This window comes from Medicago truncatula, chromosome 3 (assembly GCF_003473485.1).
Source record: "Medicago truncatula cultivar Jemalong A17 chromosome 3, MtrunA17r5.0-ANR, whole genome shotgun sequence".
Lineage (NCBI taxonomy): Eukaryota > Viridiplantae > Streptophyta > Magnoliopsida > Fabales > Fabaceae > Medicago > Medicago truncatula.
Window position 1 is genome coordinate 16,814,402 of NC_053044.1, and position 20,564 is coordinate 16,834,965.

At 34.3% G+C, this 20,564-nt stretch overlaps 3 protein-coding genes across 3 annotated transcripts in view; 1 reads left to right on the forward strand and 2 right to left on the reverse strand.

Annotated features, from left to right (window-relative positions):
- Window positions 1-332: 332 nt before the first annotated feature.
- Window positions 333-4,422, forward strand: LOC25481340 (disease resistance protein RPM1). The gene is made up of 2 exons (XM_013586173.3): window positions 333-3,331; window positions 4,081-4,422. The coding sequence occupies exon 1, from the start codon at window positions 445-447 to the stop codon at window positions 3,292-3,294; it is 2,850 nt and encodes a 949-aa protein (XP_013441627.1). The 5' UTR covers window positions 333-444; the 3' UTR covers window positions 3,295-3,331; window positions 4,081-4,422.
- A 6,915-nt stretch (window positions 4,423-11,337) lies between these two features.
- Window positions 11,338-13,174, reverse strand: LOC112417850 (uncharacterized). Its single transcript, XM_039832373.1, has 4 exons — window positions 13,111-13,174; window positions 12,630-12,899; window positions 12,336-12,441; window positions 11,338-12,208 (listed from the first exon to the last, which is right to left on the reverse strand). Exon 4 carries the CDS (start codon window positions 12,153-12,155, stop codon window positions 11,526-11,528), a length of 630 nt encoding a protein of 209 aa, XP_039688307.1. The 5' UTR covers window positions 12,156-12,208; window positions 12,336-12,441; window positions 12,630-12,899; window positions 13,111-13,174; the 3' UTR covers window positions 11,338-11,525.
- LOC120579525 (uncharacterized) overlaps window positions 12,777-20,564 on the reverse strand; it is an 81,441-nt gene continuing 73,653 nt past the window's right edge. The window contains exons 2-9 of the mRNA XM_039831941.1: window positions 15,122-15,836; window positions 14,614-14,732; window positions 14,248-14,343; window positions 13,758-13,835; window positions 13,598-13,670; window positions 13,396-13,518; window positions 13,111-13,274; window positions 12,777-12,899 (exon numbers count right to left, since the gene is read on the reverse strand). Coding sequence (XP_039687875.1) covers window positions 12,777-12,899; window positions 13,111-13,274; window positions 13,396-13,518; window positions 13,598-13,670; window positions 13,758-13,835; window positions 14,248-14,343; window positions 14,614-14,732; window positions 15,122-15,836 — 1,491 coding nt within the window. The remainder of the gene's footprint in view (window positions 12,900-13,110; window positions 13,275-13,395; window positions 13,519-13,597; window positions 13,671-13,757; window positions 13,836-14,247; window positions 14,344-14,613; window positions 14,733-15,121; window positions 15,837-20,564) is intronic.

Genomic DNA, 20,564 nt, shown 5'->3' on the forward strand with positions numbered 1-20,564 from the left:
AAATAAGATTATTGAATAAATCAATCAGATGTAAAATTATATTTATAATAACAATTTTTCTATGCAAACATGGTCTGCATCAAATTGATTAAACTAATTATGCTTGTTAAACTCCAAAGGCTTGTTTAGTGGTAAAAAGACAGGACTCGAAGAGAGAATCCGGGTTCGAGTCCCGCTAGTGCGTTTGGAGGGAAGTAAATGTAATTACCTTTGCAAGTGTTCTTTGAGTCCGAAGGTCTTCCCTACCTTGGACTGGGCACCGGATTTATTATATAAAAAAAAAAAAAATTATGCTTCGTTGCATAACCATAGGCTGATAAACAAAAAATAATGGCACACCTTTCCTTTGACTTTTGAAGCTTATTTTTCTTTGGCACTGTTCAAAGTTAATATACCCAACGGAAAGAAAGAAAAAAAAAAACTGCAGTATGAGATAAGAATTGAATGGCAGAAACTGCAGTATTGTTTGCCCTCGGAGAATTGTTCCAATTCCTAAAAAAAGAAACAAATCTTCTGAGAGGTGTACACACAGATTTTACAGACATCAAAGATGAACTTGAAAGCATTCAAATCTTCCTCAAAGATGCAGACAGAAAGGCTGCAGATGAAGCAGACACTAATGATGGAATAAGAACTTGGGTGAAGCATATGAGGGAAGCATCATTTCGCATTGAAGATGTTATTGATGAATACCTTCGGCTGATCCATAGGGCCAACCCTCCTGGATGCGGATCATTAGTCTGCAAGATTGTAAGCCTAATCAAAACTTTGATTTCTCAGCATCAGATAGCATCTGAGATTCAGGACATAAAGCTGTCAATTCGTGGAATCAAGGACAGAAGTGAAAGGTATAACTTTCAAATTTTACATGAACCTGGATCATCAAGTGTCAGCAGCAGCACAGGAGAGGCAGAAAATGGAAGATGGCGTGATCCTCGATTATCTGCCCTTTTTATTGAAGAAACTGAAGTTGTAGGATTCGAAGGCCCAAGAGAGGAATTATATGGTTGGTTATTGGAGAGTCCAGCTGAGCGCACCGTAATTTCAGTGGTAGGAATGGGAGGTATAGGGAAAACCACTCTTGCCAAGCTAGTTTTTGACAGCCAAAAGGTAACAACACAATTTGATTGTCGTGCTTGCATCGCAGTTTCTCAAACATACACCGTGAGAGGGTTACTCATAAACATGATGGAGCAATTTTGTCGGGAAACTGAAGACCCTCTTCCGCAAATGTTACACAAAATGGATGACAAGTCATTAATTATAGAAGTGAGGCAATACCTGCAACATAAGAGGTATTTGATATTCTTTGATGATGTATGGCAAGAAGATTTTTCTGACCAGGTTGAATTTGCCATGCCTAATAACAATAAAGGTAGTAGGATTATAATCACCACAAGAATGATGCTTGTTGCCGAATTTTTCAAGAAATCCTTTATAGTTCATGTTCACAAACTGCAACTCTTGCCTCCAAACAAAGTATGGGAACTCTTCTGCAAAAAAGTATTTAGATTTGAACCTGGTGGGCATTGTCCACTTGAGCTTGAGGCTGTATCAAAAGAAATTGTTAAAAAATGCAAGCAGCTACCTCTTGCAATTGTAGCCATTGGTGGTCTACTTTCAACAAAATCTAAAACAATGGTTGAATGGCAAAAGGTGAGTCAAAATTTGAGCCTAGAGTTGGAACGTAATGCCCATTTAACGAGTCTAACAAAGATTTTGTCACTTAGTTATGATGGCCTGCCTTACTACTTGAAACCATGCATTTTGTATTTTGGTATATATCCAGAGGACTATTCTATTAATCATAAGAGATTAACTCGTCAATGGATAGCTGAAGGGTTTGTTAAGTATGATGAGAGACAAACTCCCGAGCAAGTTGCAGATGAGTACTTGTCTGAATTGATTCACAGAAGTCTGGTTCAGGTCTCAAATGTTGGCTTTGAGGGGAAAGTTCAAACATGTCAAGTCCATGATTTATTGCGGGAAGTGATCATTAGAAAAATGAAGGATTTAACTTTTTGTCATTGTGTGCATGAAAATAGTGAATCAATTGTGGTTGTAAAAACTAGACGCCTGTCTATAACCACTAGTCCCAGCAATGTGTTGAAGAGCACCGATAATTCACATTTTCGTGCTATTCACGTTTTTGAAAAAGGTGGATCGTTGGAGCATTTCATGGGTAAACTGTGCTCACAGTCTAAGATTTTGAAGGTACTTGACATTCAAGGTACATCATTGAATCATATTCCCAAAAATTTGGGGAATCTTTTTCACTTGAGGTACATAAACCTACGGAACACAAAAGTAGAGGCTCTTCCTAAATCTGTTGGTGAGCTACAAAACTTAGAGACGTTGGATTTAAGAGAAACACTTGTGCATGAGTTGCCAATTGAAATAAACAAGCTGACAAGGTTACGACATCTACTTGCTTTCCATCGTAACTATGAAGATAAATATTCTATTTTAGGCTTTACAACTGGTGTGCTGATGGAAAAAGGTATTAAAAACTTGACTTCCCTACAAAATATTTGTTATGTCGAGCTAGATCATGGGGGAGTAGATCTCATTGAAGAGATGAAAATACTAAGGCAGTTAAGGAAGTTAGGTTTAAGGCATGTAAGAAGAGAACATAGCCATGCCTTAAGTGCGGCATTAGTAGAGATGCAACACCTTGAATCACTTAATATCACTGCAATAGCAGAGGATGAAATTATTGACTTAAACTTTGTGTCATCCCCACCCAAACTTCAGCGACTTCATTTGAAAGCCAGATTAGAGAGGTTACCTGATTGGATTCCAAAACTCGAGTTTCTTGTTAAGATAAGGTTAGGTTTATCCAAGCTGAAAGACGATCCAATGCAGTCACTGAAAAACTTGCCAAATCTGTTGAAGCTCTCTTTGTGGGACAATGCCTATGATGGCGAAGTTTTGCATTTTCAAAGTGGAGGATTTAAAAAATTGATGACACTGAATCTTAGTCGCTTGAGTAAAGTAAATTCCATTGTTATAGACCATGGATGTTTGCTTTCTCTTGAACATCTTAGACTGGAAATAATCCCCCAATTGAAGGAGGTACCCTCTGGCATCAAGCCCATGCATAACCTCAAAGACATTTACATCACTGATATGCCAGCTGAATTCGCTAAGAGCATTGATCCAGACGAAGGACAATACTACTGGATCATCAAGCATGTACCTATTGTATTCATTCGCCACTGGATTGGTCCAAACCTACTTGATTATGAGATTCACACTATCCACTCATACTCAGGGGAGTCACAAAATATTTGACAATGCCTTGGTGTACAATAAACTTCAAAATATTAAGGTACCTTTCCTCCGATCACAGAAAGCTTCTCTCATTTAACTTTACAATTCCTGACATTTTACTATTCTTTGCCTTGTATTATACAGCTTCTACCGTCTATCTCTATTAATTTCACATTGCATCCATCATCACATTTATGGAAAAGTATATATTTCGCACCATAAATAGGGGGTGAGAGGTGGAGAGATAATTAAAGATATTGGTCTACCTATCAAAAAATTATACATTTATAGGTCTACATGAACTAGAGCCTATGTTCTCTCAAAAAATTAAAAAAGAACTAGAGCCTATGTGTATCCCAACAAAATCTTAAAGAGAATGAAAAAAGAAAACAACTATATCAATTTCTAATTGTAGATTAGATCAAGAGCGATAGTCTAAATTGGACTACAAAATTTGTTTCTGGTGTATTACTCAGAACAGAGATTTCAAATGTTTCAACCAACTACACAATGCATACAAAGTAAATACTAAAACTGGAGCGATACAAATGGAAACTGGTCGCAAAATATAACTTGATATCATTAGCTAACTCTAATCCTCTGCAGCTTTTGGCTTCATTTAAAGTATTCTTTCATTCTAGCATGTAATATGTAGTGAAGATTTTGCACGATAAATTCTTATATGTGGTGAAAACTTTCATGAATGAAGTTGCTTATAGTGACGCTCATTTTCAGTTTAGTTAAGTTGACAACTGTATATATATATGTGATAACTGACTCAATTGTTTCTTTTGTCAATGTGGACAGAAATCCGGAGCCTCCATGTTACAGTTCAAACATGACGCATTTTGTTCTTCATTCCATCTATAGTGCTTGAGTTCAAAATAAAAAATATCTTCTCTGTGGATTCCATTCACCTAGTGATTTTGTTATTTGTGGTGTTGTATGATTTAGTTTTGGAATTTTTCAATCAAAACCTTGTAAATAAGACCTATATAAGGACTCCGTTCAGGTACATCATTTTGATATTTCTTTCCTATTTTTTCCATTTGTGGCGGTTAAGATTGGTGGGAGATTTTATTCAATCCTTGTAATAATTGAAACCTCTTCATTTGAATGAATATATTTTTATTTGTTAACCAAGAATAATGCTAGTATCATGATCTAACTCTAAATCTAGATGCCTAGTTGATTTCAAGTTTATCAGTAGGGCATGCATATGTTTCAGCCTGCCGGTTTCATCCATTCATCATTGTCTCAGTAATTTTAGAAACAAAGAAAAAAAAAAAGCATTATGGTCTGTAAACTGGTCCCTGCACCGGGCCTGATTTCAGCTCTGTGTGACTTAATAACTAGCTTTCTATTTCTACTTTTTTATTTGTAAGTCTGAGTTCTGCCTATCTCGCGACGTGGGGAGAAAGCTCGCAACGAGATAAATGAAGGATTGCTGGGAGTCCTACTATGGCATATCTTGCAACACGCGGTGCAATTCTGCGTTCTTCTGTTTTCAGTCGCCAAGTTTTAAGAGCTGGATGAATTTAATAAAAAGATAGCTCGAGTTTAGGGTCTCAAGAGAGTAAAAAAGGAAAACAGAACAAAAGAGGGAACCTTTAAGCTCTATTTGGGAGTTTGGAGGGGAAGGGAGGGAAAGACTTAAATAAACAAAAAGGAAGGAAGAAGTGGAAATAATAGAGTTTTTAATTGGGAGGGGAGGGTTTTGAGTGCTTTAGTTTTCGTCATAAAACAAAATTCCTCTAATTTGGGGGAACTAAACTTTTTTATTGCAGATGGGTTTGATTAGTTTTTCAAATCCATTCTAGCTGATAATTTTTTGTTATTCCTCTAGTTGATTTCTGCTTGCATATTTTCTATTTTTTAACAACTAGCTGATATCGTTGAATGTTAAATCATATGTTAGTTTTTTCTTTTTTTTTAATAAATTCTTTACTTTTCTAAGTGATTCTCATTTCTCAGAGGGATTTTGATGTGTTTGATTCCACTATTTATTTTGGCATTATTCTATAACTTGTTTTAATGATTAATTCAAAGCATTATGTGAAGGTTGTCTTTATGTTCAAGCTTTTGCATCTTTGACATGGACAGATTTTGTCTTGTGACATACTCTCCATTTTTAGTGCTTTTGTATCCATGAAAAAATTGTTCATTTTGCTTTGATATGGGGACATTGTTCATCATTACATTAGTTTCTAAAATCTATTGACTTGCTCACTTATATCCAAGTTTCTACATGAAAAGTTCTAAATAATTTCGAAGTGTTTGGTGTACATTAGCAAAGTCAATGTTGATAGAACTTGAGAGATGTTTTGTGTATGGCGATGTAATTTGATAGAATTTGTAGTTTTTTCACTGCTTTCAGGGTCGTACCATTATAACTTGTAATTTATCAAAAAATTGTAGGTAGCACTAGAAGTCAAGCATTTTTATTTTTTTTTCAAACAACTTATATTAATAACACCGAAATATACAAGCAGTACACATCCTGAAAAAAGGAAAAGAGCAGGACTGCGGTTGTAACACTGCAGAAAACAGCAGCCAACCAGCAACCTGAAAAAACCAAGAAACTCCCTAAAAACTGAAAACAGAACACCGGGAAGTCAGCAAGCCTAAAACAGATCCTGCTATCAAAACAGACGCCAAAACACAACCTGAACCCAGCAACCAGCGACACCAAAAGTCCCGGACACCTCTAAAACTACCCCACCTGTCGGAGCAAGCATTCCTTGGGCTTCCAACACCACTCATAAAAGAGGCAGGGAGGACTCTTAAGTCTTGTAATCGCCCAATTCCAAGGGAGCACCTTAATGTCATCAACAATTTCCCCATAATCTTTCACAATAGAATTAAAAATCCTATCATTCCTCGTTTTCCAGATCGTCCAAAGAACCGCATGCCAAATCATCCAATAACCTTTACGGAGCTTTAGTCTCCCAATCTCCCCACTCCAACACTCAAAATGTTGGAAGAGCGTTTGAGGAGTATTAAAATTAATCCCCAAACAGCAACATACCATCGACCACACTTTGAAGGACATATCACAGTGTAGAAAAAGATGAGCCGCCGTTTCTCCCACTTGATCACAAAACACACACCTAACCGAGGTCTCCGTTGGAAGAATACGCCGTTTCAGTAGGTTATCCTTAGTGCGGATACGATCAAGGAGCGATTGCCAAGAGAAAACCACCACTTTAGAGGGTGCCGGACTCTTCCAAACCGAACCAAACACCATAGCTTTAGTATTCTCCAAAGGCTCCAGCGGCATTTGCAATTTCACAAGAAGGGAATAGGATGATGAGACCGAGAAGATCCCTCCCTCCTCCAACTTCCACCACCAAGAATCCATTGGCTCGGAAGTCAAGCATTGAATCTGCAATTCGTGAATTTATGGACCTTCATAGGATTTGCATGTTTGGAAGTAAGTTTACCCTCGTGTTTATTAATACAATGAAGTTGCTTTGGTTTGTTGTTATCTATGCATCTTAAATGATAAGTTTAATATATTAAAATCATAAGCTCGTGATCCTTCTCTTGTTTGGAAAATAGACTTATTTTGAAGATTTTTGGTAGCTTGTCTGTTTTATATGGTGTAGGTGTGTCTATTTTGGTGACTAAGCTTTATGAGTTTATTATTGAGCTGTTATTCCTCTGTTGTTTATTGTTTTCCCTTGGCTGGTTTTCCCAAAAAGCTCATACGGCAGGAAGCTGACCTTGCTCCAAGAACATGTTACTATAAGTTTCGTTGTAATGTTAATTGTTGCTTCGTGTAAAATTGTTTGGACTTTGGACAATGTCATCTTATATGATGTATTCATTTTTTTTTTTAAAATAAAGCTTTATTAATGAATTTAATGCATTTAGTAGTGCTTGATGTTGATATATATGTTCAGCAAACAATTTTTTTTATTTAAAAAGTAGGCAACAGTGGCCGAAGTAGAGACTGATTTTTTTAAAGTTGGTCGCTACAACCGATCTCTACAGTGGTCTCTAATACCAGCTTCATATCATATATACAGTCGTTAATTAATTCACCATATTCAGTCAATAACTTGGTCATTAACAATCTGGCGCTGACTCCGTCGCCAACATCTAGCCATGTTTTCAAGTTTTTTGCGTTCCTTCAAAAACAAATTTGTTCCTTGTACACTAATAGTTCCACATAATCAAAAGAGCAATAGTTCCTACTTCAGCAACCATATTTTGCAAAGCATTTAAGACGTTCAAACTATCTCGTGCTCATTTCTTATTGCGCTAATAGTGTGTGAATTATAAACACTTCACTATAGACAATTTTGAACACACGATGCTTCACGATTTTACATTTGTCATTAGAGGTTAACTTGGCATTGAAATAAAACAAAAATCCACTCTCATCCAAATATTTGTTCATACATGTAACTAAATTAGCAATGATGCAAATACCGAAACACACAGGAACCCATGATATGCACATGAAGAGTTTTGCATGGTTAATTTTAGTGCAGTGAATTATGTTGATACATATACTTTATGGTTTAAAGCCACCAATACATGGAGCATAACACAGTATCGGTTAGTATGAAGAAACAAAGTAAATAAAAAGGATGATGAAAGTCATGCTCAAAACTGTAACGCACCGTTTCACTAAAGTGATTTTTTTTAAAAATAAATAAAAATAAATAATAGTAATTAAATGAAATGTAAACCAGACACGGAAGCTACTAGATTTTTCCCTCACACCCTTTCTCTTTCTCTTTCCCATATCACTCTTTCCTCTCTGTTCTCTCACATCATCACTTCTTCCTTTTCCAATTTTTCTTTCAAATCTTCAATTTTCTTCCACAAATCAAACACCCACAAGAAACGCTACATATCTGAGCTGAGTTATCTCATGACACAAGTGTTATTTGGTAGAATTTTGGGGGTTAGGGTTGTGCTCGAGGAAGATGAAAAATACCCATTTTATGGAAGTGGCTCACCGAGACTTTTGGAGGTATATTTATCAACTTACAATGCAATTGCTGCATATTTATATGATTTGAGGATTTTTGGTTACCTATTGTTAAAGAAGTAGTAGAATGAGTTTCTAATTCATAAGAAAATATTATTGATGTTCAGATATGACGCCAGACGCTTCACATGCTTCTCTTTCACCGTTTGTTAAGTTTCTCTAGATGATGATGCTGCCATGAAAGTAACCTCTATTATTGAACAATAGCTTCCTAACCTAAGGATGGCAATATCATTCCTTCCTCCATTGCATTTCCAACTCCTTCAATGCTACTTGAAGTTATATATTTTCTCCCATAATTTTATTTTAATTCTTGTATCCAAAGTTAAAGGGAAATTCTTGCTCAATAATTGCTGTGGCTTAACAGTGAAATTTTTCTGTTTTATATTTTTAATCTGATCTGCAGTGAAATCAGGCCCTTCCAAATTAAAGTATATGTAGTTAAATATTTGATCTTGTATATAAATATTGAGACTTAATATATGATAATATCATTTGTTGATTTGAATCTGTGTATAGGAAGATGGTGACGACCAAATAGCTAAGTCTTGTTTTTCCATTGCCACTATAGAGATCAATGATCAAGGTGAAGACTTTTGAATATATTTTCTATTCTTATGTTACTTCAATGTTCATCACCCTTTTGATTTTGAACTTTTTTGTCTCTCACAATTTGTTTAGTTTCTTGGAATGGTGATGCTTTCAAGAAAATAAGTTCAAATATTGATGAACAGTTTCCTAACGATGATGATATAACAGTTTCCAAATATAAACCCTCTCCTAGCATCACATTTTCCGTTGCATCTAAATTTCCTTCTGTGCCTTCTAAAGGTTTTCTTGCTGGCATTTTATTTTTAATTAACTTTGTTGTGCTCAAATATGTTTAATTATTCTTTCCTAAATTTTCAGGTGACCCTTCTCAAAAAGTAGAAGACTTCAATTCTTCTTTGCTTGTCATGAGGAAGCTTAAGCAATTAGTTTCCAAGAAGCATTTGGATTATGATAACTTGTTTATGAGGAAGCTTAAGCAATTATGATCCTCTCTCTCTCTCTCTCTCTCTTTATATATATATATATATATATATATATCCCTTAGGAAATTGAAAGGAGGAAAATAATGTGTTGAAGGTTCATTCAGTGATGTTTGAATAAACAAATTAAAAAGTGTAATTACTTGTACTGTACATCATACACCTCATGCTCCATATTTATATATACAAAAACTTTTTAACAATCTCCTTCATAATACTTCTTTAGCGTCTCAATTCATTCTACTGTACAAGTTCAAATTCCGTACTCTACGAAGTTATAGATAATACTAGCATATACAATAGAAACAATAGTAATCACATATGTGGTAGTGAAAACTTAATCAAAATTGAGAAGAACTCATGCATGCATAATAAAACCACAAGATATATTGTATTACCAAACAAAACAGTGTTCTAACGAGACTATGATTATTAAAAATTTCAATTTCTTTCCTTGTTTGAGAGATTTGGAAATAGTAGTATGATGGACAAATTGCTCTATGATGTTGGTTGTGACAATGATATTAACAATAATTCCTCTTTTAACCTTGCTTGGTCTCTGCCTAGTGCAAACTGTTTCTGTTTACCCTTCTCAGATATTTTCAAAGAGCTGAGTATAAATATCTGTTTTATGAGGTATGTTTGGAATAGAGGTAGCATGGAACCAAGTCAAACTCAATGAGGCACTTCATACACCAAAACAAACCGGTAAATTCATGCAATTCAATACCTCTTGGATTGATGTTAACGACATGAATGTCAACTTCATTACATAAATGTTCACTTCCGGTGCACTCAGAGAGTTACAACATAAACATGATCATGATATTTATTTCACTTTCTTTACTAGCTTTTTGTTCAATCAATAGTTGACGAGCTTTAGGCTTTTGTACAGATAGATACAGGAAGAAATATAATCATATAGGCATGTAAGCAATAAAGAATTAGCCTCGCCAAATCTTAGAGTCATGCAAGAAATCCATAAGGACCTTATGTGTGATAATACATTTGTCAATGGACATCTTGGACACGTGAAAATTACCGACTTGGGTCTAGTATAGATTCTATGTGGTTTGCAGCTTTTCCATGGCGTTATAGGTATTAGGTACTTATTTTTTGTGGAAGGACCCTAAAGTTTCAGGCACCAGAATTGTACGAAGAAGAATACAATGAACTTATTGGTGTGTCTTTTTGAAATTATTACATCTGACTAGTGAGTGTACTGACCCAGCTCTGTTATCCATGCTGCTGCCAGATACGAGGAACAGTAATCAATATCATTGTTTCACTTATGTCTCTACTTATTAATCGTCGCAATTAATCTTCAATTTTTCTTAAATCACAATACACTCAAATTACTGTGACTGTCAAGTTTCCAACAATACACTCAAATCAACCCCCAAAGCCCTCCCCTCCCATTTTCTTCTATTTCTTCCACTTGCTCCTTCCTTTTTTTCAAAGTCTTCCCTTCCCTTCCCCTCCAAACTCGCAAACAAAGCCCAAATGATTTGCCAATGAACCAGGAAATCAACTTTCTCCCGCTGCAATGCTTTCTCCTTTCACAATGTATGCGCTCATATTATCTCTCCGTGTCAATTTAATAAAGTCTCATGTTAATTTTCTATCTTTTGATCTGTTGACGAAGTGGAAAACCTCACTGAAACTCTCACACACTGCAAGATCATGGGTGTGAAGATATCCAACCTAAGATCCACTGTTACACTCCATGTTTGCAATAGGAAGAGCTACTATTCATTTTAAAATTTCACAACATGGTACAATATATTCCCTGTACCAATATATATTAGCATTTCATGCATTGAAATAAGTCTTGAAAAACTGAGTAACCCAATATATATTATATTTAAAGGGGAATTCTATCATTGGAAATTGAAAGGTTTTTTTATGTACTGAATGTTACGAAATGAGCTTGGATATAGCAAGTTATTTTCTCTGTTAAAAAGTTATAGCAAAATTATTTTCCAACTGATTTCGCTAAAAAGATAAAAAGAAGATGCAACTTTGGGACTAGGAAAATCAATTCACAAGGGAATAATATTGTAATACAGTTGCCTCATTAAAAACCTTACCTGTAAAACCCAATGGGACAAAAGCAGGTGAAGGAAAAAAGAGCGCAGTACTAAACATACATAAACAAAACAACATTAACAAACACCATAATCAAACCCTAACCTATTTTCGTGTGGGGTTCCTTCCTAAAATGTAGGAAACGAAGACTTTAAATTAGAAAAGCCTTCTGTTGCCAAATTCCTCGCACGCTCAGCTTCTCTTAAGTCGACCTCGGTTGATGCAAGTGCTGAAGCAAATTCTTTACTTTGTTGTGCCCACTCACTGCATTCAGCGTTCAACTCTTCCTTCTGAACATCACATTTGTTTACTACTGACTTCAAATCATCTATTTGATTCTCAAGATCTTCCAACTGTTTTCTAAGTTCATCAATTTCCAAAGAGCGTTTATGTATCTGAGCATTGGCAGTTGAAGCTTCACTGACAATGTGGAATTGCTTACTCTTTGCAATCAAAAGCTTTTCCAAAAGACCGGGTTTCAAATCAAGAAGTTGCTTATGCTTCGTAAGTAGTTGTTGATAAGTGGCGTGTTTGTTAATGATGTTATTGAAGAAGGTATTCACTTTCTCAACAAACTCCTTCACATCAGAAGGTAAGAGTCCTTGATGCTGATTCAATCCATGCAAAAGAGAAATCAATTTCGATTTGGACTCTTTGTTAGATACAAGATGGTCAAGGTCTGATGATGAGTCCAACAAAGTCTTCAGTTCTTGAAGTAAAGTTTTAATGGACAAACTTGGCACTCCAGTAAGAAACATCTCAAATGCAAGAAGTGAGTCCTCCTTGATCAGTTTGTCAATGTCTTCTATTGCTACAAGAAATCATTTATTCACTTATATTCAGCTCATTACTCTCATGGAAGAATTATAAAATAATTTAAGAAACTAAACACAAGGTGGGAGGAGAAACATTAAAATTTAAAGGAAGAAAAAACTCACCAAAAGTTTCATGGGAGTCTCCAATATCAACATATTTGGTGGAAGGAAGCTTTATAATATTGACAATTGAAGAAAACGGTATGCATGTTTTTCCATCAACAACTTCCTATCAATTGAAATTAATAAACAAATTATATCCTTAGGTTTAAAATAGTTGAAATGTCATCAAGCCATAATAATGTCCTTGCCATTTTAATTTTTCTTAATAAAAAGATTAAAAATAAAATATATTAGGTCATAATATGTATATTGGACCGGCCCTTGTGACATACTATAAGATGGTGACGAACTTACTAAATGAGTTGATGATGTTATTGTTTTGTCACAAGTTGATGTAGTTCCTTCTTCAAAACTTATCTCGCTACCCTGCTAAATATTAAAAGGATGTTTAAGATTGTAGTATAATTCAATTACTGCATTGAAAATGTGTCCAACAGAATACTAGGAAAATAAGGGAAATGCCTTTTGTTTAGGAGCAACTAATTGTATAGGTGGCTCATCGATTGTTTCTGAAATGGTGGACAAAGTTGCACCTGCTAATCTTTCTGATGCAGAGACCTCCAACTAATTGCATATCATAAAAATGAAAATTAGTTGGAAGTAAAATTTATGTTCTTCATTGTTGGAATAGATTTCTAAGCACCTGCTACTGATTTCTACCTCAGGTGTTTGTTTCATTTTTATGTGCACATAAAACAATGTGTTTGATTCGAAGACATTTTCAAGGTGATTTTATTAAGGTGTGGTTAGCTTGGACAATTAGAATAGTATGGACCTGTGAAGAAGTCGACTTGTGCCTTGATGCTGCTTCCGCTTCAATCCAGGCTGCAAATTCTTTAGTGATTTGTGCACTTTGATTTTCATTACTGTTAATGTGACCCTTAGAAACTTCTTGAAATTGTTGATATAAACTCTCCATATGCAAATACAAATCAAAATCTATATATAGCAAAAAATTATATAGATTAGCACCATTCTATGTAAATGTTGAAATTGGGTTCTTATTGAATTATTTAAGAAAAACAATGTTTATTGAAAATAAATTGAAGCTATAAAATACCTTTCGAAGGAATTAAAGGAAACTGACATGCAATAGGAGATATGATGCTGGGAGAGGGTTTTGATTTGGAAATTATTTCATCATCCATAGGAAACTGCTCCTTAATATTATGGCTTAGAGAAACTGAACATGTGTAAAATCATAATATCAAAAGGATGATGAGGTAACATAAGAAAATAAAATTGATCCAAAAAGTCTTCACCTTGATTGGTATTAGTCTGAGATGTTTCCTGAGAGGCAACATTATCAATATCTTCAATACTTAACCTGACACTCTGCACAAAATGAAAAACATATTTAAGTGGGTAGCATAGTTAAATTCCTTTGTTGAAAAAGAGTAAAGAGAGTAAAAAGGGTAATGCCTTTTGTGTAAGATCAACTAATTGAATATCTTGGTCATTCTTTGTTCCTGACGTAGAACCCTCTTGAATGATTTCATCCTGAAAATGTAAATAAGTTGCAGCATATACCTATAATGATGATCCATTTATGGAAAGCATTAAAGCTGTAATGGAAGCAGGACAAGGGAAGTGAAGGTATTCTGAAGAATATTCAGAGGGAGAGGTAGAAGAAGCCAAAGAAGTTATAGCTACAATTTATTCAGGATAATTTTCGTATTTCTAACTTAATTGATCTTTCCTCTTTATAACAATCACTTAACGTATTTTCAGATTTATATTCTACATTTTCTTTCCTTACTTATGACAGTGTTTGCCAGAAAAGGTTTGAACCAGGAACGTTTGGATTAAATTCTTGCTTTTCTTTTGATGATTGTTTCTTTTTTTCTCTACAACGTCTGACTCTGATCGACACAATGCTACGGTAATTTCAAGTTACATAAAATAAACTCACCTGGGAAGATGAACTGAGTGATTTTGAATAAGTCGAGGATTTTAATGTCTTGGTATTAGTTAATGCAGTTACTTCTTCAACAGTTATCTCGATACCCTGCTTAAAATTAAAGGATGTTTCAGTTTGTAGTATATATAATACAATTCCTGCATTGGAAAAGTGTCAGAGTAAATACAAGCAAAATAGAGGAAATGCCTTTTGTTTATGATCAATCACTTGTACGTGTGGCTATATTACATTTTTATTTCCATTAGATGGTTTGATGGTAGTATCATATTCTCCAATTGAATATTATTAGTTCATCAAATTTAATGAGTTCTGACATTTTCAACAAATTCATGCTTGACTAAATGGAATGGGATTGACCTGTGAAGAAGTCAATATAGTAACTTCAATTTCAGAATCATCATTACAGGTATCGCGGTCTCTGGTCTCTTCTCGCAAATGATCAATTGCAGAATTGATATCCTTACGCAGATAATAATCTATAGCAAAATATTATAGGGATTAACATCATTATATAGTAACTCATAAGCATAGTAATAAAACTAAATGTCCACTTTCAACTGTAAATCATCATTTTCAAATTTAAAGATGTACAACCCTGTTTATCTATATGCATAGAGTTTTTTTTCAGCACTTTTAGACTTAATATAAACTTAAGGCTTCTATTATATCCTTTAACCAAATGATATCCTTTATATAAACTTTCATTCTAGACCATGGTAAAAAAAAAAGGTTAAAATGTAGATATTAATTTTAAAAGAAAAATCCATTAATCTACTCCTTAGTATGTTTTTGTTGCTGTAAATAATACTGTATGATATGCTATTATTTACAGCCAAAATGTAAAAATATTGGACAAAGTCTGTACCTGAGATATAATGAATTGTGTATTCTCTTAAGAATTCTGTTATTGCGTTAGTCAGAGAGAGTTCTTGACAATTTTGGATAATACGATTTTGTACAGCCTGAAAATGAATTCCTTGAGTCTGGCAGAGACTTGGTAGGTTGACAAATGCTACAAATTCCAGTTTTGGAATATTGACTTTCTCATCACCTTCTTCACATACAAATATTTCCTCTAGCTCATTTGCTTCTCTTATAATTAGAAACTGTAGCTCAGGAAGCTCTTTACATATGGAGATTGGAAACACATATTTTAACATTTTGCACCTTTTTACCACAAGTGTTTTTAGCTTTGGGAAGCATACAGTCTTGGTAGCCATAAAATTTGAGGATTTTTTACTCTCCAAATCATCTTCAATCATATGCTTCAACTCCTTGCATTCTTCAATTCTTATATGAAGCAACTGCGGTAGGCACATTATTATAGAAGTAGAGAAAACAAATTCCAATTTTTCACATCCCTTAATGTTCATCTTAGTAAGGTTTTTGAGGGAAAAATAATTTTTGCAACCCTTAAAAAGACATGTTATCATAGGTAGATTATGCAACTCAATGTCTTGCAACCCAAAGTTCATCTGCTGCTCACTTACTTCATTGAGACAAAATATATTTTCTACTTTGGAATCATGTACCTTCAGCTTTTCCAAGGAGAGGAAATGCTCAACGTTCACACTCAATTCCTGCCACAGATGAATGGCAAAATAAGTTAAGCCTAGTTTCTAATATAACTCATCTTAAGGGAACCCAGACAATTGTAAATGGTTGAATTGCAGGGACATTAAATAAAACTTTCACTGATTCATCACAACATTATGTTCTACTTTCTTATATCCAAACATAAGACAATTTATAAAATAATGATTTCTATATTTAATTTTCAACAGAGACGGAGGGGTGATTCAAGGATTCCCTAATCGCCGTTACACTTCTGAAAAACAAAAATCTAATATAACATTGGTGTTAGCCTGTAGTTTCAACAAGCTCATTTAATGCAGTCAATGAGAGTTGACTTTTGTTCTTTCAAGACCTGAAGTATTATCTTCAGCATGGAGAGTTCGACACGGTCTGGAGTCTAGCACTTAGAAGAGTTCAAGAGCTTTGGAGTTCGAAGGGAAGCAACATTGAGACAAGATTGGTCGAAGCCAAGCAGATGTTGTCGAAAGAAAATAATTTGAATTCAAAAAGCAACGGTTTTGCCATTGAAGACGTGGGGGACATGTAGGTCGTGGAAGTTAGCTCTTTTTAGTTATTTTTGCCATGTAATCTCTTTTTAGTTTTTCATATGAAAAATATGTCGCAAATCACTTATAGAATTCTAGCACTCAAAGTATCGGCATCCAGATAAAAGAGTCATACAAAATGTATGTAATCTAATTTGTCATACCACCTTTACATTAATACAATGCAATTTACCCTTTTTTTCTTTAAGTTTATGCGTTTAAGATTTTAGCCCCTTTTTTTACTTGCATTTTTCTTTACTTTTCCCTGTCGAGAGACAGTTATTTTCTTACAAAACTTCATCTTGTTCATAAAGCAATCTATAAATATGATGAACATTCAAACACTTTCTTAAAAAAGATTGCCTAACATGTCGTAGGATTTCTGGTTTAATCCTACTTGTAATAACCAAAACCAGCCTTATTGTTTACCAAAAACACCGGTAAACAATTGGGCAGGACAATTAAAACCCTGCAACCACCATCAATATCTTCTTTTATTTATAGAGTTGAACGAGAATCCATATGGAGACCATTAACTTACTTCTTTATTACTTGGTATGATATGGTGCACTTGCCAATTCACTAAAATCACCATCAAGTTTTTAACTTCTTTATTAACTTGTGAATAATTAGATTAGGTAATGTAAGTTTGAAACACCATAGCCGTAACGCCCTCTTTAATTATTTGATTATTTTAATGAGTTTAGAATATACTTATATGATTTGTGTGATTTATATGATTTATTTTGATGAGTGATATTTTGTTATGTTATATGTTGGTATTTATTAGTATAATATATATGCTATTTGGTTTAGAAATATATATGTTATAGAAATATATTTGTCATAGAGATATATTTGTTATTTGTTATAGAAATATTTTATATTATATATATATATATATATATATATATATATATTAGAATATTGAGTTTAGGGGGTTGTTATGAGATTTTAGAGAGTTTTGGGCGAGAAAGAGAAATAAGATAAAATAGAAAAGAAAAGTTATAAATAGGAGAAACCTAGTTTAGAAAAACATAATGTACGATCAATTTTGGAGAAAAGGGAGAAAAAGCCAAGAGAAGGGAGAGAGACCTAGGAAGCTGCGATTTCTATATTCCAAGGTAAGGGTGGGACTAACATTTTATAATCTTGAGTCTATGATTCTGAAAATTGTATTTAACATGTTGTAGGTTTAGTTTTTGAGAATTTGAGAATTAGGGTTAAGAGTGATGATTGTGATGATTTTGAATGAAAGTGAAGTTGAATAATATAGGTTGCTTTTTCTGATTTTTCTTTTCATCTCTGCCCGAATTTGAAATGAAATATGGTATTGATACGTCCAGAATTGGTCTTAGGTGTACACACGAAAGTTGTAGGTATGGATGTTAGCTTTCTAATGCCGTTGGTCTGACGTCAAAAAGATTTATAGAACTTCAGTTATGGTCAAATTACTGCACGTAGGTCACAGTGAATTTTTATGAATTTCAGCACAACTTTGTACGAATGTGAAATGAAAACTGGTATTGATTGGTACAGAATTGGTCTTAGGTGTAAACACGAAAGTTGTAGGTATGGATGTTAGCTTTCTAATGCCGTTGGTTTGACTTCAAAAGGATTTATAGAACTTGAGTTATGGTCAAATTATTGCACGTAGGTCACAGTGAATAATTGAATATGATTGATGAATTAGTATATGTATGTATATGTTTGTGAATAATATATTGTTCATGATTGATGAAGTGTTATATGAATGTATATGTTTATGAGTATGATGTTGTTTATGATTGATGAATTAGTATATGTATGTATATATTGCGAATACGATATTGTCCATGATTGATGAAGTGTTATATGTATATATGATGTTTAAGTTGATGTTGATTATCATTTGATGTTGTTATATCTTGAGATGTTTACGTGCTGCCTATGTTGCTGTTGTTATTTAACTAAGCTGCATGAGTCGGTCTAAGTTCATCAAGATGATGAAGTTCCAAATTATTGGATTATATAAGAGTTTGTCGATTTAAGATGTTTAAGAGGTCGAGTTCATGCATTAGCATTTCATTGTTGGCGGCTTGATGCCCTGGAGCCTTTGCTCACTTAAGTTGAGGGCTTGATGCCCTGGGAGCCTATTTACGCTCAAATAAAGTTGAGGGCTTGATGCTCTGCGAGCCTATTTACGCTCAAATAAAGTTGAGGGCTTGATGCCCTGGGAGCCTATTTACGCTCAAATACGTTGGGGGCTTGATGCCCTGGATTGGTACCACATGCATATAAGAGGTCTAAGTTGCATAGTCAAGTTGGAGTCGCATTTGTCGAGTCAAAGATGTTTAAGTTACCAAGTTGTTGAAGTTGTGATTCTTTATATGAACTATTAAAGATGTGATATATGATATATTAATGTCTATGATAAATATTATGATGATTTTAGGTTGTTAAATATAATTGTTGAATTATATGCTTAATATTATTGTTTTGTGAAATCTCACCCCTTCTGCTTGGAAATGTTGCTCTTCGTATGAGTAACTTGCAGGTATTAAAGATTAGTAGGAGTGGTGGCTCAAGTGTCTTAGGGCTCTGATACGTAACGGGATGGGAAATTGTTGCTATGTTTATCATTCCTTTATGTATCAATTTTGGAACATGTTGTTGAAGCTTTTATTGTCGTTGAATTAATTCCGCTGCAAAGTTTTAATTATTACATTGTTGAAATTTGAAGGATAATTATTTAATTATTCCATTTATGATTTTTAAGAAAATAAGTGTAACATTCCGTTTAAGGTGTTTTACTCTGATTAATTTATGAAATTTTTATGTTGGGAAAACGGGGTGTTACAATAGCTACATGGGATGATCTAAAGATGTCATTCCTCTGTTGATTTTTGCCAACAGCCAAATACCTTTCAAAAGGGAAAGAGGTAGCTGGTTTCCAACAAGAAGACGAAGAGAATCTCTATGATGCAGCTGAAGTCCAAGAGCTCGTCGACAACATGTCCTTATACATATTGTCCTCAAGAGAGAATAGGGGCGTGGTGAATAAACAGGGAGTTTTAAGTTTGGAAACACATGATGCCTTACTAGAAAGAAACAAACTCCTTAGTGACAAGATTGAAGCATTAGCTAAGATATTAGAAGCCCCAGAAGTAGTAAAGCTGTCCATCAACGGTGTAAGTTGGAAATTTAGTGAGAAAGCTTGAGAAAGTTGTGCATGTCTTCCAGCAAGTTTCGGGTTATCTGAAGAGCAGGTCAAGTTTCTAGTTGTTTGCACTAGGCAACAAAGAAATCCCTACTCGAAAACTTACAGTCTAGTTTGGGCAGAACATCCAAATTTTTTATGGAGAGGAAACAATTCTGTTAATCCAACCCAAGCACCAAATCAGCAACAGCTAAAGAAAATATTGGAAGAAGTCCTAACCCGATACATGCTGACAACTCAAAATCAAATTAAAGTTATCTTGAAAAATCAAGAAGAAGGTCAAAGAAACAATGAAGCATCTATCAAGAGTCTCGAGACACTGATTGGGAAGTTTTCTACACAACTGCCTAACATGTATAGAGTGGGATTTTCAGGAACTACCTTAGTCAAGCTGTTATACCCTGATTTTGGACCTAAAAATACTCGTTCAAATTTCTTTTCTAACACTGATATTTGTCAATTCTCTGTTATTTTACTCTGAACCTTTACTCTCTTTTCCAGCGTATTTTACTGCCTCTGTCCATCCTTTCTTGCATTTCAAGTCATTTAAGAACTCTCTAAAACATCGCATTACTTTTCTTGCATTTTATTTAAAAAAAATCATACAAAAGGGTATTTTGGTCATTTCCTACAGTGGAACCCATTTTAGTCCCTGTGTTTGCCTCTGAGTCTTTTCAACCTGTCTGTACAAATAATTGTTGAGTCTTTGTTTAAAAATCATTTCAAAAATTGCATCTGAGTCAGTTTGAGTCAGTTTAGTCCTAGGGGCATTTTGGTCTTTTCTCTCTCTTGTCAGTTACAGATCAAAACAGAAAAATCATCAAGAACATTCACAAAAACCCTAATTCACCAATCCATCAAAATTCATCAGAATTCAACAATTTTTCTTTGATTTCTTTACAGTTCTCAGTGATTCATCACTGAATCATCATCATTGAAGCATTTCCTTCGCAATTCCAGTGCGAAATCATCACCATCAGTGACGAACT